At 40.0% G+C, this 22,921-nt stretch overlaps 1 protein-coding gene across 1 annotated transcript; it reads right to left on the bottom strand.

The window, feature by feature from the left end:
* Window positions 1-233: 233 nt before the first annotated feature.
* Window positions 234-20,932, bottom strand: TICRR (TOPBP1 interacting checkpoint and replication regulator). The gene is made up of 21 exons (XM_072399130.1): window positions 20,876-20,932; window positions 19,948-20,304; window positions 16,757-17,006; window positions 14,443-14,669; window positions 13,685-13,922; window positions 12,974-13,103; window positions 11,862-11,998; window positions 11,326-11,332; window positions 10,956-11,049; window positions 10,741-10,820; window positions 9,994-10,227; window positions 9,816-9,903; window positions 8,263-8,344; window positions 7,526-7,666; window positions 6,660-6,750; window positions 6,322-6,383; window positions 5,467-5,607; window positions 5,220-5,350; window positions 2,529-4,980; window positions 2,326-2,445; window positions 234-1,221 (listed from the first exon to the last, which is right to left on the bottom strand). The coding sequence occupies exons 1-21, from the start codon at window positions 20,930-20,932 to the stop codon at window positions 1,082-1,084; spliced, it is 5,259 nt and encodes a 1,752-aa protein (XP_072255231.1). The 3' UTR covers window positions 234-1,081.
* Window positions 20,933-22,921: the final 1,989 nt, after the last annotated feature.

The raw sequence follows: 22,921 nt of genomic DNA on the forward strand, positions 1-22,921 counted from the left end.
AGTCATTATCACATCTAAGGTCAATTTTGGGGGAAGCAGAACAACCTAACTGCATGTTTTTGGAATGTGGGAGGAAACTGGAGTACCCGGAGGAAACCCACACAGACACGGGGAGAACCTACAACCTAGTTCAATCACAACAGTCTCCTTACTGCCCCAGTCTTCCCTAACATCACCAAATAGCTTGGGAAAAGCCAATGACAACATATTAAAAACCAAACCTAAAACAAGCATTCAATTGTGAAATGATAGTTTATTGTTACAAAAGTACCTTAATAAAAATATTTTTGCACATCTACACAATATGTACAATAAAACACTGTGTGGAACAAAAGACCAGACAATAAAAACACACACTGTGTATACATACATACAACATGTTGCCTATTTACACAAGGTCAATAGATTTTTTTTTTCCTGTACATACACATAAGACATCTGACTTCGATTGGACAGTTTTAGGCAGCACCCTGCAGGTGGCAGCAGGGAGTCCCAAGTCACATTCTATAATGCTGCTTTTTACACTTTCCAGTTCTCTGAAGAGAAAGTAATGAGAGGAAACTAGTGGGGGTAGCTTCCTCTCTCTGCCATAGGATATAAAATGAGAGGGTGTTTGCAAGCCAGAACTGTCAGCTTAAAAAAGTAACGCGTCTGATGTATATTAAAAAGAGACATTAAATTAGGTTCCAGTAGCAAATGAATCACAAATGCCTTTCATACCAAGAGCTTGTAGGACCTTGCAGCATATTCATATTTTAATCCTTAGGCTTTAGCTACATGGGGTCCCAATGTAAACAATAGCCGACTGATCGAAATCATTGCTGTTCTTTATCTATAATACCAGAATTAATCAGTCGATGGAAACCAAGGAAAACCAGGGTGCTGGAGGAGGGACTACACTCCTTGATACATCTGAAGCACAGTCCAAACACTGAAATGCTAACCGTACCACGATTCATTCAGGGCATCGAACCGACGCATCTGGAAGCAGACTTTAGTCACAGCTGCTTCCATGAAACACATTCTGCATTAGCACCTTTGTATATTTTAGCAGCTGAATTTTGACAAAACAGAAATCTTGTTACGTGATGAGCTTTTTGCGTGTGTAGGTTCTGCTGATGGTAGGCCTTGGGGCAGAACTGCTAAAAGGGGAATCATCAGGGTTACTTGATTGGTGTGCTTGTCTTTTCTGCTTTGGTGTACTTTGTGGGGACTCACAATCTGCAATACAGAAATTAAAAACATTTACCATGTTGGCTTGTGGATGACACACAGTTACAGATCAGTTTACACTTAACATCTGCCATGGAGACACTTTTTTGTCATGTTCCTGAGACCTTTATCCAAGGGAGTGTTTTCTCAACCAGGGTCCTGTGGAACCCTCCAGAAGTTGCTAGAGTAATTTGTGCCTCTCAGGTCAGTTTAACTAACTCCAATGATCTTTTTGGCCATCTGTAAGGGTGACATTCTTCCGAATGTAAGAAGTATTCTCCCACTGACCTCCACACTAATGTACTGTGAGCTGGGCATATAATAATTATAGCAGGGAGTTCCCTAAAGACCTGAAAGTTATTTCAATGGTTCCCGCATTGCTCCAAGGGAAAGAAATCCTAACTTTCCTCACTTTTTGTCAAATATACAGGACAGAAAAGCAGGAAGACACAGATGTCAAAGAGGGTTGTAGAACTCCTCTAATTAGTGCTGGTATTAAAAGTTTTTCCCTGGATTTGGTTGTTAGCTTGATAGATGCCAACCCCCTAATGAGCACTAGACAATTGGATATAGTTTCAAACTCTGTGAAAGGAGTCAGTGAAACCAGAGTTTTTTTTTTTGTACATCCTTTATTAAAGCTAAGTTTTGTCAAAATAACAGCTAGGTATAAGAGGTATTAAGTTTTAAATAGTTCAGGTTCCAAAAGGAAAAGTTAATCCAAGTTACTAGCGAGTTTTGCTGGTGAGGGGAGGGTGAGGCTGATATTGTTGCAAATTTGCTTATTAAACGCTGTATTGTTTGCCTCCACTATAGGGAAAGCTTTGAGACCAATACTGTACATAAACACTGATAGGACAGCTATTACTGAAGCCATTATTGAATGATTACAGCTCATTGAACAAGACTTAGGTATGCTTTAAGCTTTCCTGGCAAACCCAGGAATGAATGGGCTCCTGTGTGGGCATTATTCTGGCCAAACAAGAGAATAAAAAAACATCCTGCGAGGGAACAAGTACAGGCGAGTATCAGAGTTTTATAAAAGGTAAAGTAAAGGGAAAAAAAAAGAAAGAAGGCAAAATCTAAGCAATATATTCTTCATCTACAATATCTCACCTTGCATCTTTCTCTTGGAGGATGGCGTTTTCCCTTTAAAAAGCATTGGTGACTGAGTAAGTGTTAACAGGCCACTTGCAGATAATGAATTTTTTGGTATCTTTGCTGGAGGAGTGATGACTGGAAAATAAACATAATCCATTATTTTATGAATAATAAAAGGAAGGAAGTGTGCATTGTTATAGCAAAAACCATTAAAATACCTGCAATGCTAAAAACGTCATCTTCAGTAGAACTTGGATGTGATAAACTCAAGTCTGAGGAGAGACTTGAAGAAACAATGCATTCTTCCAGATCTTCACCACTGATTAGACAAGATCGTTTACTACTGGGCTGGGCTTCTTTTGAGGGAGTAAAGATTTCAAAGCCTCGTTTTCTGGATTTAAAAGAGATTGTTTCAATTTCACTGCTACCTTTCCAGCTTATGACTGGAGAATTCTCCTGAAGTCTGGAGATCCCATCAAACACAAAGTCATTTAAAGGTGAAGGCTTATTTGTATCTTGTTCTAGAACTTCTTCTTCTGCTGTTGGGGTGCAAACTACATGGTCCTGATTTTTATCTTTTTGTATTTTGCCAACTTTTACTGCTGATGCTTTCTTTTTTCGCGGCCAGTTATTAATCACATCACTGCCATTTTTATCTTTGTATTTTGGTGATGGTGTCCAAGGGCTGGCAGCTTCAGCTTGAGTTGGGGAGGCAGTATTTGAAGTACACCTTTTTGGGGTATAAGACTGGCAGATTAATGTCTGCAGGCTACTTTTCCCAGGCGTATTGTAGGAGGACCTCAAGCGAGGAGAGGAACAACCCGATTCTAATTTCATATTATGCTTGTTACACCATGTCTCGCCCAAAGGACCATCTTCTTTCCTAGTGGAAGGCACCAATGGAGAGCCTTCAACTCTAACTCCACTTGTCATATCAATAGTAGAGTTGGAATCCGTCCTTTTAAAACGAAGCTTAGGCAATCCTGATTCTCTCATTTCAAGCTGAACTTCATACGTTGGCAGAAGAACGGTTTTCTTCTGACTTTTTGGCGTTGAAAACTTAGATGGAATTTGTGGTGTTCCAAGACGTGCTGCAGCTTCCCGTTGCCTTCTGTCAACTGTATGGCGTAGACCGTATGGGGAAGCACACTCTAGATTACCTGTACCCTTTGGTGTGCCTGGCAAACTGCTAGCGTCAGAAGGCTTTCGTGTAATCAACAGCTTCATTTTCAAATCACAGGTTTCTGTTGGAACAACTTTGGCTTCTGCAATATCAATACTTTCATCTGTCTGTGAGGTATTTGTAAAAGATCCTGAACCCCTAGAGCTTTCCAAAGACGAACCATCTAACTTTTCACACAATACCAGATCACCCCCAGAAGATGGAGCATTTAATGAAGTGTTTTTCAAACGTGGCAGAACAACTTTAAGTTCAGCTGCTAAAATTGTGGACAGAACAGGTGAAGTGTGCTTAGACATTAAAGGACATCTATCAGGGGTACTTTCTTTAATAAATTCTTTGGTACCATGACTAGCATATTTTGAACCTGGAAGAAGCAGTTCATTATTATTGCTGGGCTGGCATTTTGAAGGGGTTTTAAACACTGGTGGGTGTAGTGGTATGGAAAGTATGTCCAAGGCAGATGTTTTAAAAGATGGTGTGGTCTTTGTAGACATGGAATGAGATCCATCTGACTTTTTAGGAGTATACTCAGCAGTAATAGAAACAGACCTTTTCCACTCATCAGATTTCTTTGGTGTGGGTGTTTGCAACACAGATGAAAAGGACTTCTGTGGTGTTCGAAGTTGATACCTTGAAGTGAAAGGGGAGTTTTCTCGAGATATGGAGTCCTCTTCAGCTGTTCTAGAAGAGCGATCTGACTTTTTAGGTGTAGATTCTGAAGCCAGAGGTAGCAAAACAGAGTTCTTCCACTTCATGTGTTTTTTTGGTGTGGGCGTTTGTGGAACAGCTGAAGGTGACTTTTGTGGTGTTCGAAGTTGATATCTTGTAGTAAAAGAGAATTTTGGTGACATAGAATCCTCATCAGCAACATGTTTTCTAGGGGTACGCTCTGCAGCCAATGGAAGCATAACAGAGCTATTGCACGCCACACTTTTCTTTGGTGTAGGGGTTTGTGGAACAGACTTCTGTGGTGTTCGAAGTTGGTAACTGCTTACAGTAGCAGTTTCTGAATTTGAACTTTGCAATCGATGGGATTTTCTAGGGGTGCATGAAGTGTGAAGTACTTGGTTTCCAGGGGTATTAGTGTTAGAACACCTTTTAGGTGTTTTTTCTGGGCTTTTAAAGAGCTCTCCTTCTAGTGACCGTCTTGCTATTCCTTTTTGTGGGGTAACATGTTGGTTTAGTGCTTTTAAGGGAGATCTAAGCCACTTATTGGGAGAATCACTTTTCCTAGGAGTCATTTGCAACAGCCTCTCGCTTCTTCTTTCAGGAGATTTCAAAGTATTTTTTTCTATCTTCGTTGGAGAGAAGAATTTCCCCAAGTGTTTAGCACTTTTCTTTTCCAGTGGACTTTTGGAAGGTGTTTTAAGACTTTTAGGTGTACGAGGGGATTTCTGTGACAGCCTCCTTCCCAGTGACTCTTCACCGTTTGAAGCAGCTTTCTGCGGTGTTTTTCTGGGAGTCTTTTTTGGATGCTTTTCTGGCATCTGAAAAATATATAAACATAGGTAAATCTAAGTGCATTGACAAAATACATTTTAGCTAGGAGAGTTTGACATGGCAATGCAGTCTACAAATAAACTAATTACACCAATGTAATTGGTAGTAATTGTAGCTAGAAGGGGGTACATTAGATGTACCCTGATCTACTTGGCCTATGGAAAAACTTATATACCAAACCTGGGAAGCTATTTTTAGATATTAAAATCATTAAAAAAAAAATTACCTTCTGTGTCGAATGCTCAGGTTCACTCAGCAACTTTCTTCTTGCTTTTCTCAATGGAGGACTGGTCAGTCCAAGAACCTCCCCAAAGAGTAATCGTTTAGGAGTTTTGGCCTCAGCACTCTGCAAACTCCCTACAAAAAACAAAAGTAAGAAATTGTTTCATTTTGAACACATTCGGTGTTACTTTCGGCATTATCGGTTTTCTTTCTCAAAGACAAATTCAAAATGCATGCAATAAGTACCTCACCTTTATTATCTGCAGCAAGTAGCTGCTGCTGGCTGGCTGAATGAACCCTCTCCAGATTACGTGATTTAGGCTGTGATGCATAGAAAGAGGAGTTCCTTCTGGTAAGGGACAGCCGTTTAATACGGGGACTTCTACGCAGATCTAGCACAGAAAAGGCAACACAAGTCATTATAAACATTTTTTATGTAAATAATAAAAAAAATATGAATATAAAATCTAAGATTAATAATCCTAGGATTCCTCCGGAAATTGCTAGGGGTTCTGAGTAATGAGCAATTTGTGCCTCATGTCAGTTTCCACTGAAACCAAGACCTTTTTTGGCTATCTTCCCACCGGTCAGCAATGTAGGAGGCATTCTTTCTACTGACCAAAATATGCATGTGCTGAGAGCTGTGGATACAAGTTAAAGGGAGGGAGGCACTTATGTAACTAAGCATGCAACTCTGGACATTGCAAGTCTAGTCTGTGTGATGACATGTTCCCAAGAGGTCAGTGGGGCAAATAAACAACCAGCTTGAAAATTGGCATAATTATAGAATTGTTCATTGAAGAATTGAGTCATTTAACCTTGGAGGAGGCTCTATATTTTGCAGATGGACAGAAAAATTGCAATGCATGAATACTATCGAGTTCCCTTTACAATCGAGTTCTCTTTGCTTTTACCATAATTAATTTGTGATCACAATACCAGGATAAAATTTTAACCCCTGAGATATACATTTTAAAATGGTGATAATCATCAATGGGCAAGCCTGGAAAAGCCCTAATGTTTGGCTAAAAAGACAACAAAACACCCACATATTTCTTAGTTTCATATTATTTCATATTTCATAGTTCTTTTTTCTAAATGATTACCTTTTATATCCTTCTCTGGAGATTCCTCAACAATGGTGATATCAGATATAGCCTCGCTGCACCTGTGAAAGCAAGCCATAAGTACTCGGTATACAATAGGCACTGGGGATTTGTCATTACCATACTGCAATAAATGTTTCTCTTATCCTTACAAGCTTGTTAACATTGTTACTGTACAGCAATAGTCAACAAGGAACAAGTACAAGATAAACACTGTTAATAACAGCCTATTTTTTAAAAGATGTTAACTGGCGATCATATAAAAAGAACAGGAGATAAAGTGAAAAAAGCTGTAGGACAAATTGTAATATTGCAACAGAGATATGATAGTATCTTACCGGCCTTTAATCTGTCTGTGGAGCAGTCTGTTGGCAATCTGTTTGTGCACAGGGGTCTCCATCACCTTCTTTGTTAACAGCTTGTGATGATCTAAAAAGAGAAGGAAGGGTTCTTTATTTTGCGTGTATCTGAAGGTTTTAAACACTGCTAGAGGAAAAATGGATCACTGACCTTTAAATTGTTGCAATTTTTAAGGGAACACAGGTTTGCAGGTATTTTTACTTTAACACAACTAAATAAGATGATTTTTTTTGTTTAAATCTTTTAAAAGATCTTTTATACTCTGACATTCCATTTTTGTGATTTTACAGGCGACAGAACAGCAACCCCGTTGTGCGCTCACCCCCATTATAATCTTTCTTCATCCATTGTCCCCGGATCTGCCAGGACAGTTTCTCAGACAATGAGCCCTGTACACATGCAAGATTCTCGTTCGATATCAGCCCTGAGCCGATTATGGGACAAGAAACATTGCATGTGCGTACCTAACCTAAGCCCTACTAAATAACTAATCACTATTGTTTTACCAACAGGGAGAACACTGCAGCAAACCTCCCAATCATCCTAATCTCTTGACCTCCAAGAGGCTGCCTGTTATTCCGGAAAGTTTTACTTGAAATGATCATTCTCACTGACTGTGCAGGCTCTGAAGAGAAATGAGTCCAACAAGGATTTTTACTAAGATCATGTAAATTCACATATTTATTTTTTGAGGAATATATTAAAGAATATTTACTTATAATAAAGGCAGATACTAAAGACACTTGAACACTGGGAAATCAAACCTTCAACCTGTGATTTCTCACATTTAATTTTATAACTTAGTGTGAAACAGAACTGAACCATTATATAACTGCATTTTTACCTCTAGTGCCATCGTGAGTCTTGCTACGTTTATGTTTCATGCCTTCCACTGCTGATACAGATTGGCTTCTCGGCATCTTACGGCTTTTTCTTGAAGGTGATCGATTCTCTTGGACAAATAAATTCCTCCTCACTTTTGTGGCTTTAAGAAAATAGAAGTGCTGATTACTGTCATGTTACTTCTTGGTTTACCCTTAAATGTATTATGTAGACTTCATTTAACTTTAACTTAGCAAAAAAATACTGAGGCTAATGAAATTTTTTGGATACGGTTATAAGAACCACAAATACCAAATTAATAATCAAACACAATACATTTGCAGTCTGTTTTTTGCTTACATCACTACATCTGATTGTTATTGCTCAGCAGAGCTCTCAATTCCTGGTTAAGAGTTTTCACGGCTTTCTATTCTCTGACACCTATGTATCCCAAAGACACTGTTCATTGCAGCTGAAGTTGATAAACCTTAAAATTCAGACCGGGAACACCACCAACCTACTACTTAGTTCCAGATGGGCATTCATTTTCTTTTAATTAACTCTCTAATTTAAATTAGCTGTGTCTCGTGACATTTTGGTAAACACTGCCTTCTTCAATGAGACAAGTTTGCATAGCACATCATTGATCAAAATAATTTTTAATCCTGACCCGCAGAAAGCCAGCAGCAGAGGTGCAGTAAACTACACAGAACTGAGATGCAAGTACACTGATTATATTATGTTTATCAAGCATCATACCTTCAGCTTCTTTCTGTGGCTGTGCTTGCATTGGTAACTTCAACTTTTCCACCATTATCACAGGATTAAGATTAATTGTCTCCTAGAATAAAAAAAAAATATTAAAAAGTGTTAATTTAAATCAGGTCAAAAAGATTACACAGACCCAACGCTACAAAGGAAGTTCTGTTTTTAGTGAATTTGAGGACCTATTTGCAAAACAAATGTTGTGATAGCTAAGCATATTACTATTTTTTCAACCAAGATCAACCATGAAATCTGATGTCTAAAATATTGGATTATTGCAACAAACTGAAAAATATATCTGCAATTATATAATTACCAAGAGTTTATTTAAAAATAAAAAAAAATTAAATGAGTATTGGGACATTATTTGCAATTTGAATGTTTTACTAATAAAACAAAAAATAATATTCTAATAAACTCATATTCTAAATGACAATTTTTGCCTTTATATTGCACTAAATTCACAAACTGAACCAGAGACAGAAAAACAAGGGATGCGCAGCGTGACGTCAGTGTAGTATTAAGTTGTATGAGGCAACCATTGCCGAGCCGTACGCTTCAGTATTGTTTCCACCATTACAACAGTCACCCCGCTCTGCCAATACCGATTCTCATCTGATTGGTTTATTTGTTTTGTTTATTTTTCAGATGCTATTTTAGATGAGTATGACCTTAACTGTGACCTCCCTTAACTGTGTATTTTTTTTTAAAGGTTATATTTAATGGCATCAAATAGTTTGACTTTGATAACGAATATTTCTTGTTTCTTACGATGAAATAAACCCATAATGATTGAGAAAAAGCAATCAAATATTTTTTTTTCTTTAGTAATACCAAAAATAGGAAGCTCTATTAGGAAGATCCTTATTTTACAAATATATTTATCTTTTTAAATAAATTCATATTAATAGTCCACAGGATTTAAAATGATGAATTTAGTGGTTCGCGAGATCCGAAATGTTGGCGACTGCTGCTCTAGTTTGTCATCACATAAAATCAGAATACAAACGACATCATGTCACCTTGTAAAGTATTTATTTTTATAGCCTGCAAAATATTTTTACCTTTGTTTTCGTATTGCTTATTAGGAAAAAACAAAATACTCTCTCATCTGCTCTCTCCACACTGTTGTCCTTGAATATAACATTTCAAGGTATTTTGAAAACATGACATACGTATGTTCTAATGGATAAAACATGGAGAAATGTGCATGTATTGCAAATATCTTTTTCATATGTTTTTTTCAGTTTTCCTTTGTTAACACTACCCTGATAGACTATGTGCTAAACAATAACCTGCTTAATGTGAATATAAAACTAATTGATAGATTAGCGGCCTCATAAATTTGTATTTCGTTTTGTTGTATTAGTGATTTAAGTGCCATTTATTAGCAAATCAAGCAAACTAGATTGCTTCAGCATACAAAACACTTAAAAGTTTCCAGTTTCGTGGACCCATAAAAATATGGGCAAAGTCTTGTATATAAAATTACTAAACATTGCATATTCAGACTGACACAGTCATATAGTTATAATAGCAGCTCCCACCTTAATTGCGTGTTTTTTTGGGATCTCAATTTGCCTTAGAGTCTGGGATGACTCTGCTATACTCCTATGTCTTGCCAGAGTGCTTGTCCTTTAATGAAAAAAAAAAAGGCATGAGAACTACAATGTAAAAGTAAAATAGAATATAAAAACAGACCTAGAACCAATAACAGAAACAAACCTTCTTTTCTTAGCTGATCTGGTTCGAAGCTCTTCAAGTTGATCTTCCTCATTGAGTACCTGAGGCACACTTGGAACCCTAGAAATAGACAGCTGAGAATACATAGGTGTTTTTCCTTCACGTAGGAAGGAGTCATCTCCATCTGAAGGAAGAACTAATGCCAGCTCCTCAGGGATCTGTGTTCCAAGACTAAAATATATGTCTGACAAGATTTTGGGTATGCTCCCAATATACCTGTCAAAGAGAGAAATAAAAAAAAAAAAAAAAAAAAAAAAAAAAAAAAAAAAAAAGATCAGTTGGTGTGGTAAAAATGAAATTAAAGGCTTACTTCAAACAATATAAAAAAGGCAGGCACAATTAATGTAAAACAGCAAGCCCACACTTTAATTTGCGCAGCTTCTGAATACACTGCATGCAGATGCATGGAACTCTCCGCAGGCTACCTTTGGAACTACATATTCCACAAGTCAGTGCAAGTCCACTGCGAGTAGGAAGTAAGTAAAGCAGAAAGGGAGCAGGGAAGCTTTCCGCTTTTCAGTCAGGAGCTGTTGTAAGCAAAAACGGGCAGAGGCACAAATGTATAAACTCACACAGCATACTAAAATACATGACGGTATACAGAGATAAGAGGCAAGGAGACCACATACAGCTGTATACATGTAGAAATTATGTGCTGGTTAAGCATACGTTCACATTCCCTGGTTGACACCATTGATAACTTAGGTCAGTGCTACTAAAAGTACGTACTCTGTCAGGACTGTAGCCAGAAATTTTGTTAAAAAGGATGGATCTTCCGTCAGGGAAATAATCCGCAGCATATCTGTTACCTGAAGTGAAAATAAAGAAGTCTAGTGATATATACTGGCATTTTACTGTGCGTATAACAAGTGCACTACTTTTTAAAATTAAGCTTAGGAAATGTAGGTAAACTTCAAGTAAAATTTAAACAGTCAGACACTTGCCTCTTCTACAACTTGCTCTAGTTCATCCTCATTAGTCTGTAAGGAAGGGCACTGTACACACATTTCCAATCTGAGCAAAGCTTGAATCTGACATCTATATTAGTCACTTCTAGTATGCAAGTATAAACCCTAAACATGCAGTACTCAGTCCCTTTTGATTACAATGTAATGTCTGGGGGCACTTTAACAAATACAATTAGGCATGAACCTAAATATTTTGTCCAAAATAATTTCAACTACGCAATCTTAAATATCAAAAGTTTACTTTTAACATTTAGTTTCACTTACTAGATATGAACCTTTTAATCTTGAGTTGGGATCAGTTCAGGTTATCTGAAGTGTCATAGTCCCTGCCCTGTCTTCTATTTACCTTAACCCTTAGAATATGATAAATGCATGTGCTTGTTTGTTGCAAGGTTGTTTTCCACATAAAATTTCTACATCCAGGAAGCTAGTGTAAAACTGTTGGGGGAGCTAGTGCACAACTAGCAGAAGTACTTAAACAAAATAAAATAAGGAATTCCAGATCTAGGGGAGCAATGTGACACTGCAAAGAGTGTCACTCTGGAGCTAAAATATAATGAGTGGGTGTTGCTTCAAATGAAAAAGCAGGGAGCTTTTGAATGGTGCACACTTGAAACGACAGTGAAAAGTAACACAGTAAACAATTTAAAGTGCAAATGCACGTATAAGACCCTCAATTCCGCACTTAAAGACTTGTATTGAGAAAAACAAGGAAGCTATAATTGTTGACACCATGCCTAATTTAAAGGAACTTGAGCAGCAAAAGAGCCAGACAGCATTATCAGACTGATACATTAGTATTTTAGAAGCTACCATATTTCTTCAATACAGGTTTTTTTTTACCATAAAGCACCATAACTGCACAATGACAAGGAGACTTACGCTTTCTTTGGTTATCGCTTTGGGCGACACTTCCAGACTCCTCACTGGTCTTCTTTTGATAGCACTCTGACAAATGATGAGTTATGTCTTGATCATATCTCTGCTCATCTTGATCAAAAGATGCTGCACTAATTAGCCTGCGTTGTGAAATAAAACAAAGCAATATTATTTTCTACAAAATAACTTCTACATAGCCCTCTAATTTTGATTGCAATCAGCTCTGCTTGCCATCACAGTGGACACCCGTAAAAGCATTTAAACAGGCAAACATATTGAACCAGCACTTTCAAAGTGCTGAAAATGCAGTCCCCATTCTAATCTTTGGTAAACACCAACAACAAATAATATAGCAATGACTACACTAAGAAAAAGCTTACATGTGGGTAATTACCTTAACACAAATCTTCACTTTACCAATTTGCAAACTTTTCCTTACTTTCTTGTCCCCTTGTGCATATTCTAATCATTCATATTTATTTAGCTATCTGTACTGAGGAAGATACAAAAACTCTCAGGTATAGAGAAGTATATGACTCAATTTATGTAACTGCCCTGGTGCTAACTGCTCTAAGAGTGTCAAATAAGGGAATGCAGAGATTACCATGGTTGCCATATCCTTCAGCTAGAGGGACTAAGCATTTACAGAGCTGCCTTTCTATCTGGATCGCATCCACTAAACTGTACTGGGGGAATTGAAGGTAAGGAGTAGCCAAGAATTAGTGAATCTATTGTTTTGAATTGTAACTGCCTGGATATAAATATGGGAGCAGTCACCTTCTGATCTGAATATACAGGCCTCTGGTCAGATATGTATAATGGATGCCTTCACACATGATTAGCACCATGCTTTTTCTCCAGTCAGTAGTGGGAGCTCCCAAAACTTTAAAATGTTTCCTTTATTAGTAGATATACATACATATGAGAGATTCTAACACCAGCAGCTAATTACCTCTACCTCTCCTTTGTACCAAACACAGTAACAGAAATCTGCATGTAAAAATGAACAAGAGAAGGCCATACATGCAAAAAAAAAACAAAAACAAACAATGCAAAGGTGCAAAAAAATCAAACATAACTTTAAACACAGAACACATTCATTTACATTTTCTTACCTAAATGATTCCATTAAATTGCTGCTAGCTCCAGAAGTACCAGTAATCGGATACCATCGCTCAACAACTGAAGAGCTCCAATGACTACTTTGTGACAATTCTTGTTTAATCCACTCTGGCATAACAACATCTGTGAGGGGAAAAAATATGTTGGTTGTCTAGATCCTTTTATAAATATCTACCCTGGAATAATTTTTTTCTAGTGATGTCTTTTGCATGTTTTTTCTTATATTTTCTTTATAAAAAAATAAAATGGGAAATACAACTGTAGACATATTGCCTAAACTTGGCATTACAATAAATTGCTGAATCTTTCTTCGTACCAACGTCTGGTTATAAACTCTAAAGCAGCTCATTGAGTTAGCTGTACAGAGATGACATTTCTGTGTGCAGCATTATTCCTTCACTATCAAATCACAGACTTAAGATGTATTGCATTAACAAAAGTGATGAAAAGTAAAAACTATATATAAACTCCAGGAAAAGCCATCATTAAAGGCATATCTTAGTGTGTATTTACCCATTGACTATTAACTAGAGTTGGTTTACATTTTTGTTATGAATCCTTATTTCCAATTATTTAGGCAAATGTTAATATGCAATACAAAAACAGCACATGTCAGCCACATACTATGATTTTACCCAACAGGGTTGGACATATGAGATGCACCTTAGGTCCTTAACTGAAATCTGGAATCATAGAAGACTTACTAGGTGATTTTATGCTCTCATCAGTGCTATAAACATGGTGAAGTACGCTGTTCACAATATCTGGGAGATCAGCTGAGATTTCTTTACTGCACTCGTCTTCAGTCACTTCAAGATGAGAACTGTAACGCCTAAATGATTCACCATTTCTTAATACGCTAAGTATTGCTGCATTTTGTGATATTGGAGAAAGGATTCCAGTATTTAGAGACAAATCATCCTCCGTGCATACATCTGCAATCTGAAAAAAATGATACAATCCTAAGTATTAAGATTAAAGCAAAAGCATTTTTACTATATATAACATGGTATATGTGTATGAAGAGTAACCTGTGGCCCTGTGGTTAACCCAATAGGGTAACCATATGAATAAACATTACATATACAGATCAATCTGGTACTGTATATATCAACTCAGAAAAAACTTAGGAAACCTTTAAATATACCTTGGTGCATATGGACAGAATTATTTTTTAAAACATTAAAAATATTATAGTACAGCCAATGTAAGCTTGCAGATATACATCAGGTATCAACAATTGTTTGTAAATAAAAATCTAGTTCAGCCACTACAAAACTAAATAGAAGATAAATAAGAAGAATGTTCAGATGCTCTAAAATCATAAAATTCATTATCGGCCAGTAAGAATTTATAAAACCACAACTATCAACACAATAAACATATGCATTACATGCAATCCACCTAACACATACTGTACATATACAGAAATAAAATTGATAATAGCAGCTATTTCACTTACCAAGAGCAGCTCCTTAGACATGGCAGCAGACAGCAGCTGTTGAAAAAGTAGGCAATTGTCGGACACATTTTGAAGAACCCAGGTGTCCAATGTTAAACGACCCATTTGATGCCAGTTCCAGTTTTGAATGGTACCTTTTAAACTAATTTTAATCAAACTCTTGAATTGTTTCTGACATGCAGAAACAGGTTCCAAACTAACAGCACATTCACAGGTTTCAATTCCACCTACAAAACAAAGCAGAAGGACCCAAAGTAAAATATACCCAATGATTGCTGTTAAAGTGGTAACTATGACATAGTTGTAGAGGAGAAAAACCATTTGAAAAACTGCCGGGTTACTGCAGGTCTGGACAAATGAAAGCAGGTTCATAAAACGACATAGCCACATACATATCCCTACTTTTCTTAGCATGGCACAGTGGAAATCAGTAAGTTACCCCAATCACACCTACTTGTCATAATGGTGAGAAACGACAACTGTGCACAATGATAGGATCGGGATCCAGGATCTCCAACCCTTTGTGTCATATGGCAGTACAGATTCTCTGGGCTGACAATGTCTTCTCAAAGACAGGTCTTCTAGGCACCATGAAAGTTAAGTCCCTGTGCTGCTTGGTGTGTAGTAAGATAGTTCATAAACTATTGCTGAATTGCTAACGCTAAAGTAAACCACTGCATTAAAAGCTTCCATATTTTTTGGTATAGTTGTGACACAAATGTGTTAAACACTTATGCAGTCCCTGGTGTTAAAAATTAAGGTTAAGAAATAGCACATTCCTTTTCCTATATCCAGCAGACATGATAAGGAATCTTATGATCTCTTTAGGAGTTACAATAAAATTGCAGATGGCCCTGGCTTGGATCCCAAGGATACCTTGAGCAATGGTTTCTTTTTCAGCCTGAAAAATTATGCCCCAGCCTGAGAACATTTGCCCCATTTTAACTACAGACAGTTTGACAAGGCTAATACCATTACCCTTCAGAATCATCATTCTGTATTTGCCATTAGATTGGAGGAAATACAATTATATCGTACACACACAATATAGGGTTGCCTAGATCAGAGGACCTAATGTACACTTCACTTTGTGTTCCTCCCAGACCCTTTTCGCCAGCGCATTGCCCCTTCATCCAGACAATGTTCAGTGGGTGGTTGTTCACACTTGTGTTATTTACCTTTTTTTTTGTGCGTTTCCTTTATACCCAATTTCTGTGGTCCCAAGAATACCGACACTTTTTGTGTAGGACTGACAGCGGTGCCTACAGTGTTTGGGAGCACATTTCCTCCATCATAAATAAAAACCGGGTTCCCAAATAATCAGATCGCATATAAAAAAAGTGCAGATGAATTGAATTGCAGCAATAACTGGATGACAATCTGAAGTCCAGTGCCAATATTTTTCCTGTACAATATCTTACAAAATGTTTGCTTTTAGCTGATGTGGAGTTACATGCAATCTCTAAAAACTGCAGATCACAAAATTATTCCCAGGCTTTTTTTTTTTTAAATAGATAACATGTTGGTACCATATTAAGCTCAATTCTAGACAAAATGTTTTTCTTCTTGCAGTGGCTCCCCATTCCCACTGAAAAGGTCATTAGCATGATCTGCCCAGGGTGGGGGTCTGGAATATGATTTGTCTTAGCACCCGCACTGCCAGAGCTCCCTTCTGCTATCTGACAACCATGACTGAGGAGAGATCTATGGTGTAATCTATGAGCCTTTCATTGGCTCAGATGATGTTAAGGTCCAGGCTTCGCATCATCTGAGCCAATGAAAGGCTCATAAATTACACCGTGGATGGCGACGTCAGCACCACGACCAGCAGGGCGGCAAACCTTCTGGCAATGCTGCAAAGAATCGGTCTAGCACAGTGGTCTTTTTGGACCCAAGGACCACCAAATTTACTGGCTTCAGACCACTCAGGCGCAGGGGAGCTGGGTGTCACTCAATGGGAAGAAACTTCCCCAAAGTGACGCAAGAACCTGCCCCAGAGACACAACCCACCGTCCTGAGCCTGCGATTAATACGGGGGACGTGGTGCGCGGCACTGGGCAGTGCTGTGCTCCCAGCGGGGGGCCTTCCCTTGACCCGCTCAAAGGCACACACCAGCCAGAGCCGAAGACCACCAATGCTGGTCTAGCCAACCTTAGTGGCCTAACCAACAGCCTTAGTGGTTTGCATCCCTAAGGTAGGTTTTACTCTGTAAGCATCATCTCCTAAAATAAGTGAATACATTTGAAATTGAGGGAGAAACATTGTCCAGACTTTAGCTTTAGCATTTCAGACATATAAACATAAAAAAAATTACCAGCTGCTGTGAAGTACAATGTGCCATTTTTCTGAGGAAATCTGTTCTTCATTTCCCATTCATTGCTGATTAGAGAATTCAGCACAGAATCACAAGGAATCTTTAAAAGTTTTTCATGAGCATCAGGCCTCTCTAATACTTGCTGAAATGCAGATTCCAACAAACATTCCGATGGCAAAATTCTACCTCCAACCAACTGCATCAGTTCCACCATTTTCCAGTAGCCAAAATGATCACAGGAATCCCAAACCTACAAAATAAAAGGACATGCATAGTAAATTGTTTCATCATAAGAATAAGAGCAGGAAAAAAAATAGCAAATATGGTTTCCAATTGCAAGGACTGGTCATAGTAACATTTTATAGATCTGTAGGTCTTCGTGTTTATTTAAACACCGGTAGATAACCCAGTGTTCTCCTCGCTCATTTGCTTGGCGCACAACCCGTCACTTTTCAGTACCCACCTGGCTGTTTTTGGGTGGTTACAGTTCAGGGGCTGCCACCTACAGCTTCCTCCCACTTGGCTTAAAAAAATTCTGGGTTGAACACTGTAACCCATTAATATAAAAGCGAAAAATTAGTTTTTTTCCCCCATATTGCCTTTAATGCCACGGCGGTAAAGACTGCATGGGAACCCAGAGTGTCCTAGGATAAATATGTCACATATCCCAGGAGGTTTCGGGCTGCTCCTTGTGCGCATGCCTAATCTCTGGCATGTGCAAAAAGGGCGTTACCTGGCATAGAAAAAAAAAAAAAAGATACAAGAAAATACGAGATCTAACGGCTGCCCAAGATTGGGTGACATAAGCAGAAGCCAGGAGATGGAGATTCCCAGAGGTTTCTCCAAAACATAACAAAGAATTCCGGATGGCTCAGGACTGCCTTAAGACAGGACTGTGGAGATGATTATAGCTGTGGAGCGATTATTGAGTACCTGGAGATGGCAAATCCTGGCATTATATATATCAGGCAGGTATGTTTTAATGGAGTAGGGAAAACAACTGTCCTATTTTGCCAAGACCTGCCTGAATGCAAGTAATTAAATTGAACCTTAGTCCTGCTTGTTTTTTGACCTCCCTGCCAATATAAATATTAAGTATTTTTAAATGTAAAAGCGGCACATTTAAAAATACTTTTAGATAGATTTTAAATTTCCCGCCTCCCAGCCGCACAGTCATGCGGCTTTACATTATGAGCCCCTGATGACACATGCCCAATATCAGGCATGCGTAGATAGAGCAGTCCAGTCTCCTGGGATATGCGACACAAAGATATCGCTGCAGCAGTAGGCGATCAAGACGGAATGGGAGTACAGGACCTCCTGGGATACCTACGTCACGTATCCCGGGAGGCTCTGGGTGCTCCTTCTGCGCATGCCCTAGTCTTGAACATGCGCAGAAGGGGCATTTTTTCTATTAAGGGAAAGAGATGCTGATCTCAGGCAAGCACAGCAAGATCAGCTCTCGTTTCTTTACAGCGGGCTACGTCACCTGATCTCACACCTGCGCAGCGCGAGATTGGGTACAGTGTCAAGAAGACTAAGGAAGAAGGAAGGGAAGAATGAAGATGGCGGCGCTGGGACAAGGAGGAATTCCAGGACAGAGTGGGACGGACCTGCGCCATCGAGGGACCTGCAGCATTAAAGGTAAGTCGTTTTTTTGGTTTTGTTCTGCTTTAAAGGAGAAAGCCACTGTTTTATTTAATGCAAGTGTAGGCAGTGTGTACATTATTGGTGGATTATAAAAACGATAGTATCGTTACAGCATGTACAGAATTGTGCACAGTAGGATCGCTTCAAGATAATCGTTGATCGGCCGTTAGTCGTTCATTTTCTAAAGGCAATTATTGCACGTGTGTACCTAGCCTTTTACAAATTCCTTAATAGGGGCATAGGTTGCCTTGATTGGTCCCTGCGCCATCCTGTAATCCGCATTTTTGCCGCCATATTCTTCCTTCGTCTTATGCCTACGCCACCCAATCTCGAACAGCGCAGGCATGAGATTGGTAATGTAGTCGCTGTAAATGGGGGGGGGGGCACCTATTTCATTGCACATGCGTGACAGCGGCCTTTTTTCCCCCTTTGAAAAAGCTCCTTCAGTGCATGCTTTTTAAGAATGGGCAAAAAGAGAAGCAGCAAGACAAGCAGCCAAAAGCCTCCTGGGATGTGTGACGTAGGTATCCCAGGAGGCTCTACACTCCAATTCTGTGTTCACTGCCATGGCATTCCTAAAAAAAAGTTTTGCACCCCCCCTCACTTTCACTTTATGGAGGACACTGCTTCTCAGTACCGAGATGTAAATCAAATGGGGACACAGACATCAAAAACTTGACGGGGTCGAACCCTTCCTTGACCTATAAGACACATTGTGCGCGATTTATTAACTGCCCCAGAGGTAATCCCCAGTGTGACTTGGGGAGGATTTAGTGTACCAAAAGCGGTAATCCCTAGTCACACTCAGGGTCGCTTTAAACTAAAAAAAATCCTCACTTACCTTGCTCCGTTGTCATCCCCCGTTGTCTTGCTGGTCCCCACAGGTCCTGGGGACATGTCCGTCTTCTTTGATCCCAAGCCGGCGAATGAAGAGACGATCTCTGGGGTTTCCCGGGTACGTCAGTGTGGGCGAGCAGATCGGCAGGAAGTTCAAATAATTTTGTATTGGATTCAATATATATTACATGCTACTGTACAGTTTTATTACATGTTTAGCTATTTTTTACAGATTGTGATTTTTTTTATTTAAAGTATATTATTAAATCGAATAAATATGGGTGAGTTATACCTAAAGCTGTGTACACACATATTGGAAGTGTGTACCTAGCTTAAGAATTATAGCCTACAATGTAAAAAACATTTCCATGCCAAAACAAAATGTAACACTTTTTGCATAGACAATTTGCACAGAATTAAAACTAGGGGGGGTTAAAGTTCTCCAAGGCTGGAGAGGATACACTTTCATCAGTGAAGCTGGGTGATCCAGCAAACCTGGAATAGATTTCTTCCAAGTCATTTTCTATTTGATAGCAAATGTTTTGAATCCTTGACCAGATCCATTCCAGGTTTGCTGGATCACACAGCTTCACTGATAAAAGTGTATTCTCTTCAGCCTTGGAGAGCTGTAATAAATCAGGCCACTGAGTGATTGGGCCCACTGGGTGAATGTCAGGGGCCACATCCAATGTGAATCTTCTCACCTGGGCCCAGTCGGACACGTCCAGCCAGTACAGGGTGACCCTCTTGCTGCTGACAATGTTCTGCAGGCCTTTGGGAAGGAGTTTGTCCATCAGCTGCTGGAGGCCGATGTCCTCGGTGCTCGCTGTGAAATGCTGGAGCTGTGCCCGGGTGTGCGGACAGGGTGAGAGGAGGAACACGGCGTTCTTACAGCTGGCCTGGGGCTCAGCCTTCAGCGGTTCGTCCACAGCGATCAGCCTCCCCCGCCTCCCTCTCACCACAGCCGGCTTGGCCGGGGAAGTGATGTCCCAATTGTGCTTGCGCCGTCCCGTTTCCTTCTTCTTCCCAGCGCGGACTGGACACCGGGTGTCTTCTTTCTTCTGATGACGTCACCCAATTTCACACTGAGCAGACATGAGATTTGGTGCACCTTCCTGTAAATGTGAAAAAATTGTGACCCCCACTGCGCATGCTTTTTTGTGTTTCCATTACAGTAAAGCCCCTTCTGCGCATGCCCAATCACATGACATATGTATGCCAGGAAGCTGCCGGTTTCCCTTCAGTTTTCACCACCGTGGCAGTTCGCGGCAAGGGCCACCCTTTTATATAATGTAAAAATGTGATGATCGGTCAGCTTAAATCTGTCTTTCCTATTTCTTACTGGGAATTACTGACAGCCCTGGCTGCAGCCTCCAGGGGAACATACATCACATATCGCACATAGGGACGGACTTATCATTTTTTCTCCCCTAGGCCAGGAGTGTCCAGCTTTATTGTAACATAAATAAAGCAATAAAATTACACAATATATAAAACATTCAATGTCAAGGATTGTTTGACATTGCATGATTTATATATTGTGCGTTTTTATTGTTTTAAAGTGGAACTAAACATTAAAAAAATCACACTTACCTTCAATCCCACAGATCCCTCGATGGCACTGGTACTTACCATGATCTGTTCCTGCATCGTCCTGGAATTTCCCTTCATCCCAGTGCCGGGCGCCATCATCTTCTGTCTGCCCTTACGTCTTCTTCTTCTGTCTTATTTCTCCGTCACTCGATCTTGCACTGTGCAGGTGCGAGGTCGGGTGAAGTAGCGGCTGTGAAGGGGGAAAAAAAAGAGAGCCAAGCTCAGTGCGCATGCGTGAGATCGCCATCTCTTTCACCTTGGTGAAAAAATGTCCCTTCTGCGCATGTCCGAAATCAGGGCGTGCGTAGAAGGAGCACCCAGAGCCTCCCAGGATGTGTGACATAGGTGTCCCAGGAGGCTTTGCGCTCACATTAAGTCTTGATCGCCAATTGTCTACCCTTATATGTAAAGTAAGAATGTTGAGTTTAGGTACGTTCTAGCATGGGTACATCAGTCCTCTGATGTGGTTTACCAATCCACTGTAGCGGGTGAATGACCAACCAAGCAGGGAGAACCACTGTAGATTTTTATGGAGCATGGGTGCCTCTGGTTTGTGCTCTCTATACAACTGAACAGTGCTGTGTATAGAGCCAGTGGCGGACATAAAAAAAAATAGACTGGTGGGGCCCTTGTGCAAAATTGACTAGTGGGCCTCTTCAACACCCTATTGTGGTGAGCAGGAGGAGGTGGACAGAGCAGGGAATGCCTGGAGAACCTATTCACTTGCCACAAACCAGGTGTGCATATGTCACTTCACTAGCCTGGAGCCAAGGGATGGATAACTGGGCTGCTTGAACAGGGTTCTGAGCTGGGGAATGGTGGGCTGGGCATGGGTGGGAACGCCCTGCCCCCACTTTTTTGGAGAATGTCTCCCGTATGCAATTGTCTCTCTGAACACAACCCCTCACTCTCCCATTACAAGTTCTGACCTATGGTGGGAAAGTTGATGGGTTCTGGTATCATGACATCACTCTGGGGGAAGTGAAACGTAGGTAGGGGTATTTTGGGGGCGGGCATGTTTGTAAAACAATGATGCGCATGCACACTCACCATGGATAGTACCATGTCCCCTCTTCCTTTTTTTACAACTACACCCATGGTTCTGAGGTTGTGTGAGCTTGACACTGATAAAAGAAGGTCGGGCTTGCAAGCAGACATAGGGCTGTGCAAGCTGCTGTGGGGGCCCCTGCTGGCTGAGGAGTTTCTGGGGCCCTTATGCAGTGGCACACCTTGCACAGCTATAAACAGGATTTATATAGCGCCAACATATTACACAGCGCTGTACATTACATAGGGGTTGCAAATGACAGACAGATACAGACAGTGACACAGGAGGAGGAGAGCACCTTGCCCAGAAGAGCTTACAATCTAGGAGTTGGAGGACGTAACACACAATAGAAGGGGAGATATGTGGTGGTGGGAAGTACTGAGGGTTAAGCAGACAGAAGAAGACGGGTAGGCAAGCTTAAAAAGATTGGTATGAGCGCTCTTTTAAATGTGCAGAAATTAGGAGCAAGCGGAATATGATGAGGAAACCATTCCAGAGAGTCGGGCAGCTCTAGAAAAGTCTTGGAGCCGTGCATGTGATGAGGTTATAAGTGAGGAAGTCATTAGTAAGTCATTGGAGGAGCGAAGAGAGCGGCTAGGGGGGCTACTTGCTCTGTCTCTCAGTTGCGCTGTCCTTTTTTATCCCTACTCAGCATTTCCTTCCCCCCTCCTCCCCGAAAAATTGGATTGGGATAGAGTGCAGGAAGCATCACTTTAAAACAATGTATGCAAATTATAATCTTCACCCTCTATGCCAGTCCTGCATGTGATTAAAATGGTAGTAAACTTCAAAGATAAAAAAAACACAAATTCAGGCAGGCAAGAATTTATTGCAGAATTACAGGCATTGTCCTTTCTGCTATGAAATAATCTTTGCTGTTATCAAGCAGGGCAATATTGCAGAAAGGGACAGGCCATGTGACTTCTGCAATAAACATTCTTACCCACCTGATCACTACCAAAATCACAGAGCTGTGCTGCCAGGATACCCGGCACATACCATCTTCCCCTGCGGTTCCAAGCACTCAATGAGCTTCT

The sequence above is a fragment of the Pyxicephalus adspersus genome, chromosome 2, assembly GCF_032062135.1.
Source record: "Pyxicephalus adspersus chromosome 2, UCB_Pads_2.0, whole genome shotgun sequence".
Lineage (NCBI taxonomy): Eukaryota > Metazoa > Chordata > Amphibia > Anura > Pyxicephalidae > Pyxicephalus > Pyxicephalus adspersus.

Excerpts from the sequence above, each read along its gene's own strand:
- TICRR (XM_072399130.1), bottom strand. The coding sequence starts at position 20,932 with ATGGCGCCCGGCACTGGGATGAAGGGAAATTCCAGGACGATGCAGGAA. Across the intron at positions 10,228-10,740 it reads CTGGCTACAGTCCTGACAGA|GTATATTGGGAGCATACCCA; the intron begins GTACGTACTTTT and ends TCTCTTTGACAG. Across the intron at positions 7,667-8,262 it reads GCCACAGAAAGAAGCTGAAG|CCACAAAAGTGAGGAGGAAT; the intron begins GTATGATGCTTG and ends ATTTTCTTAAAG.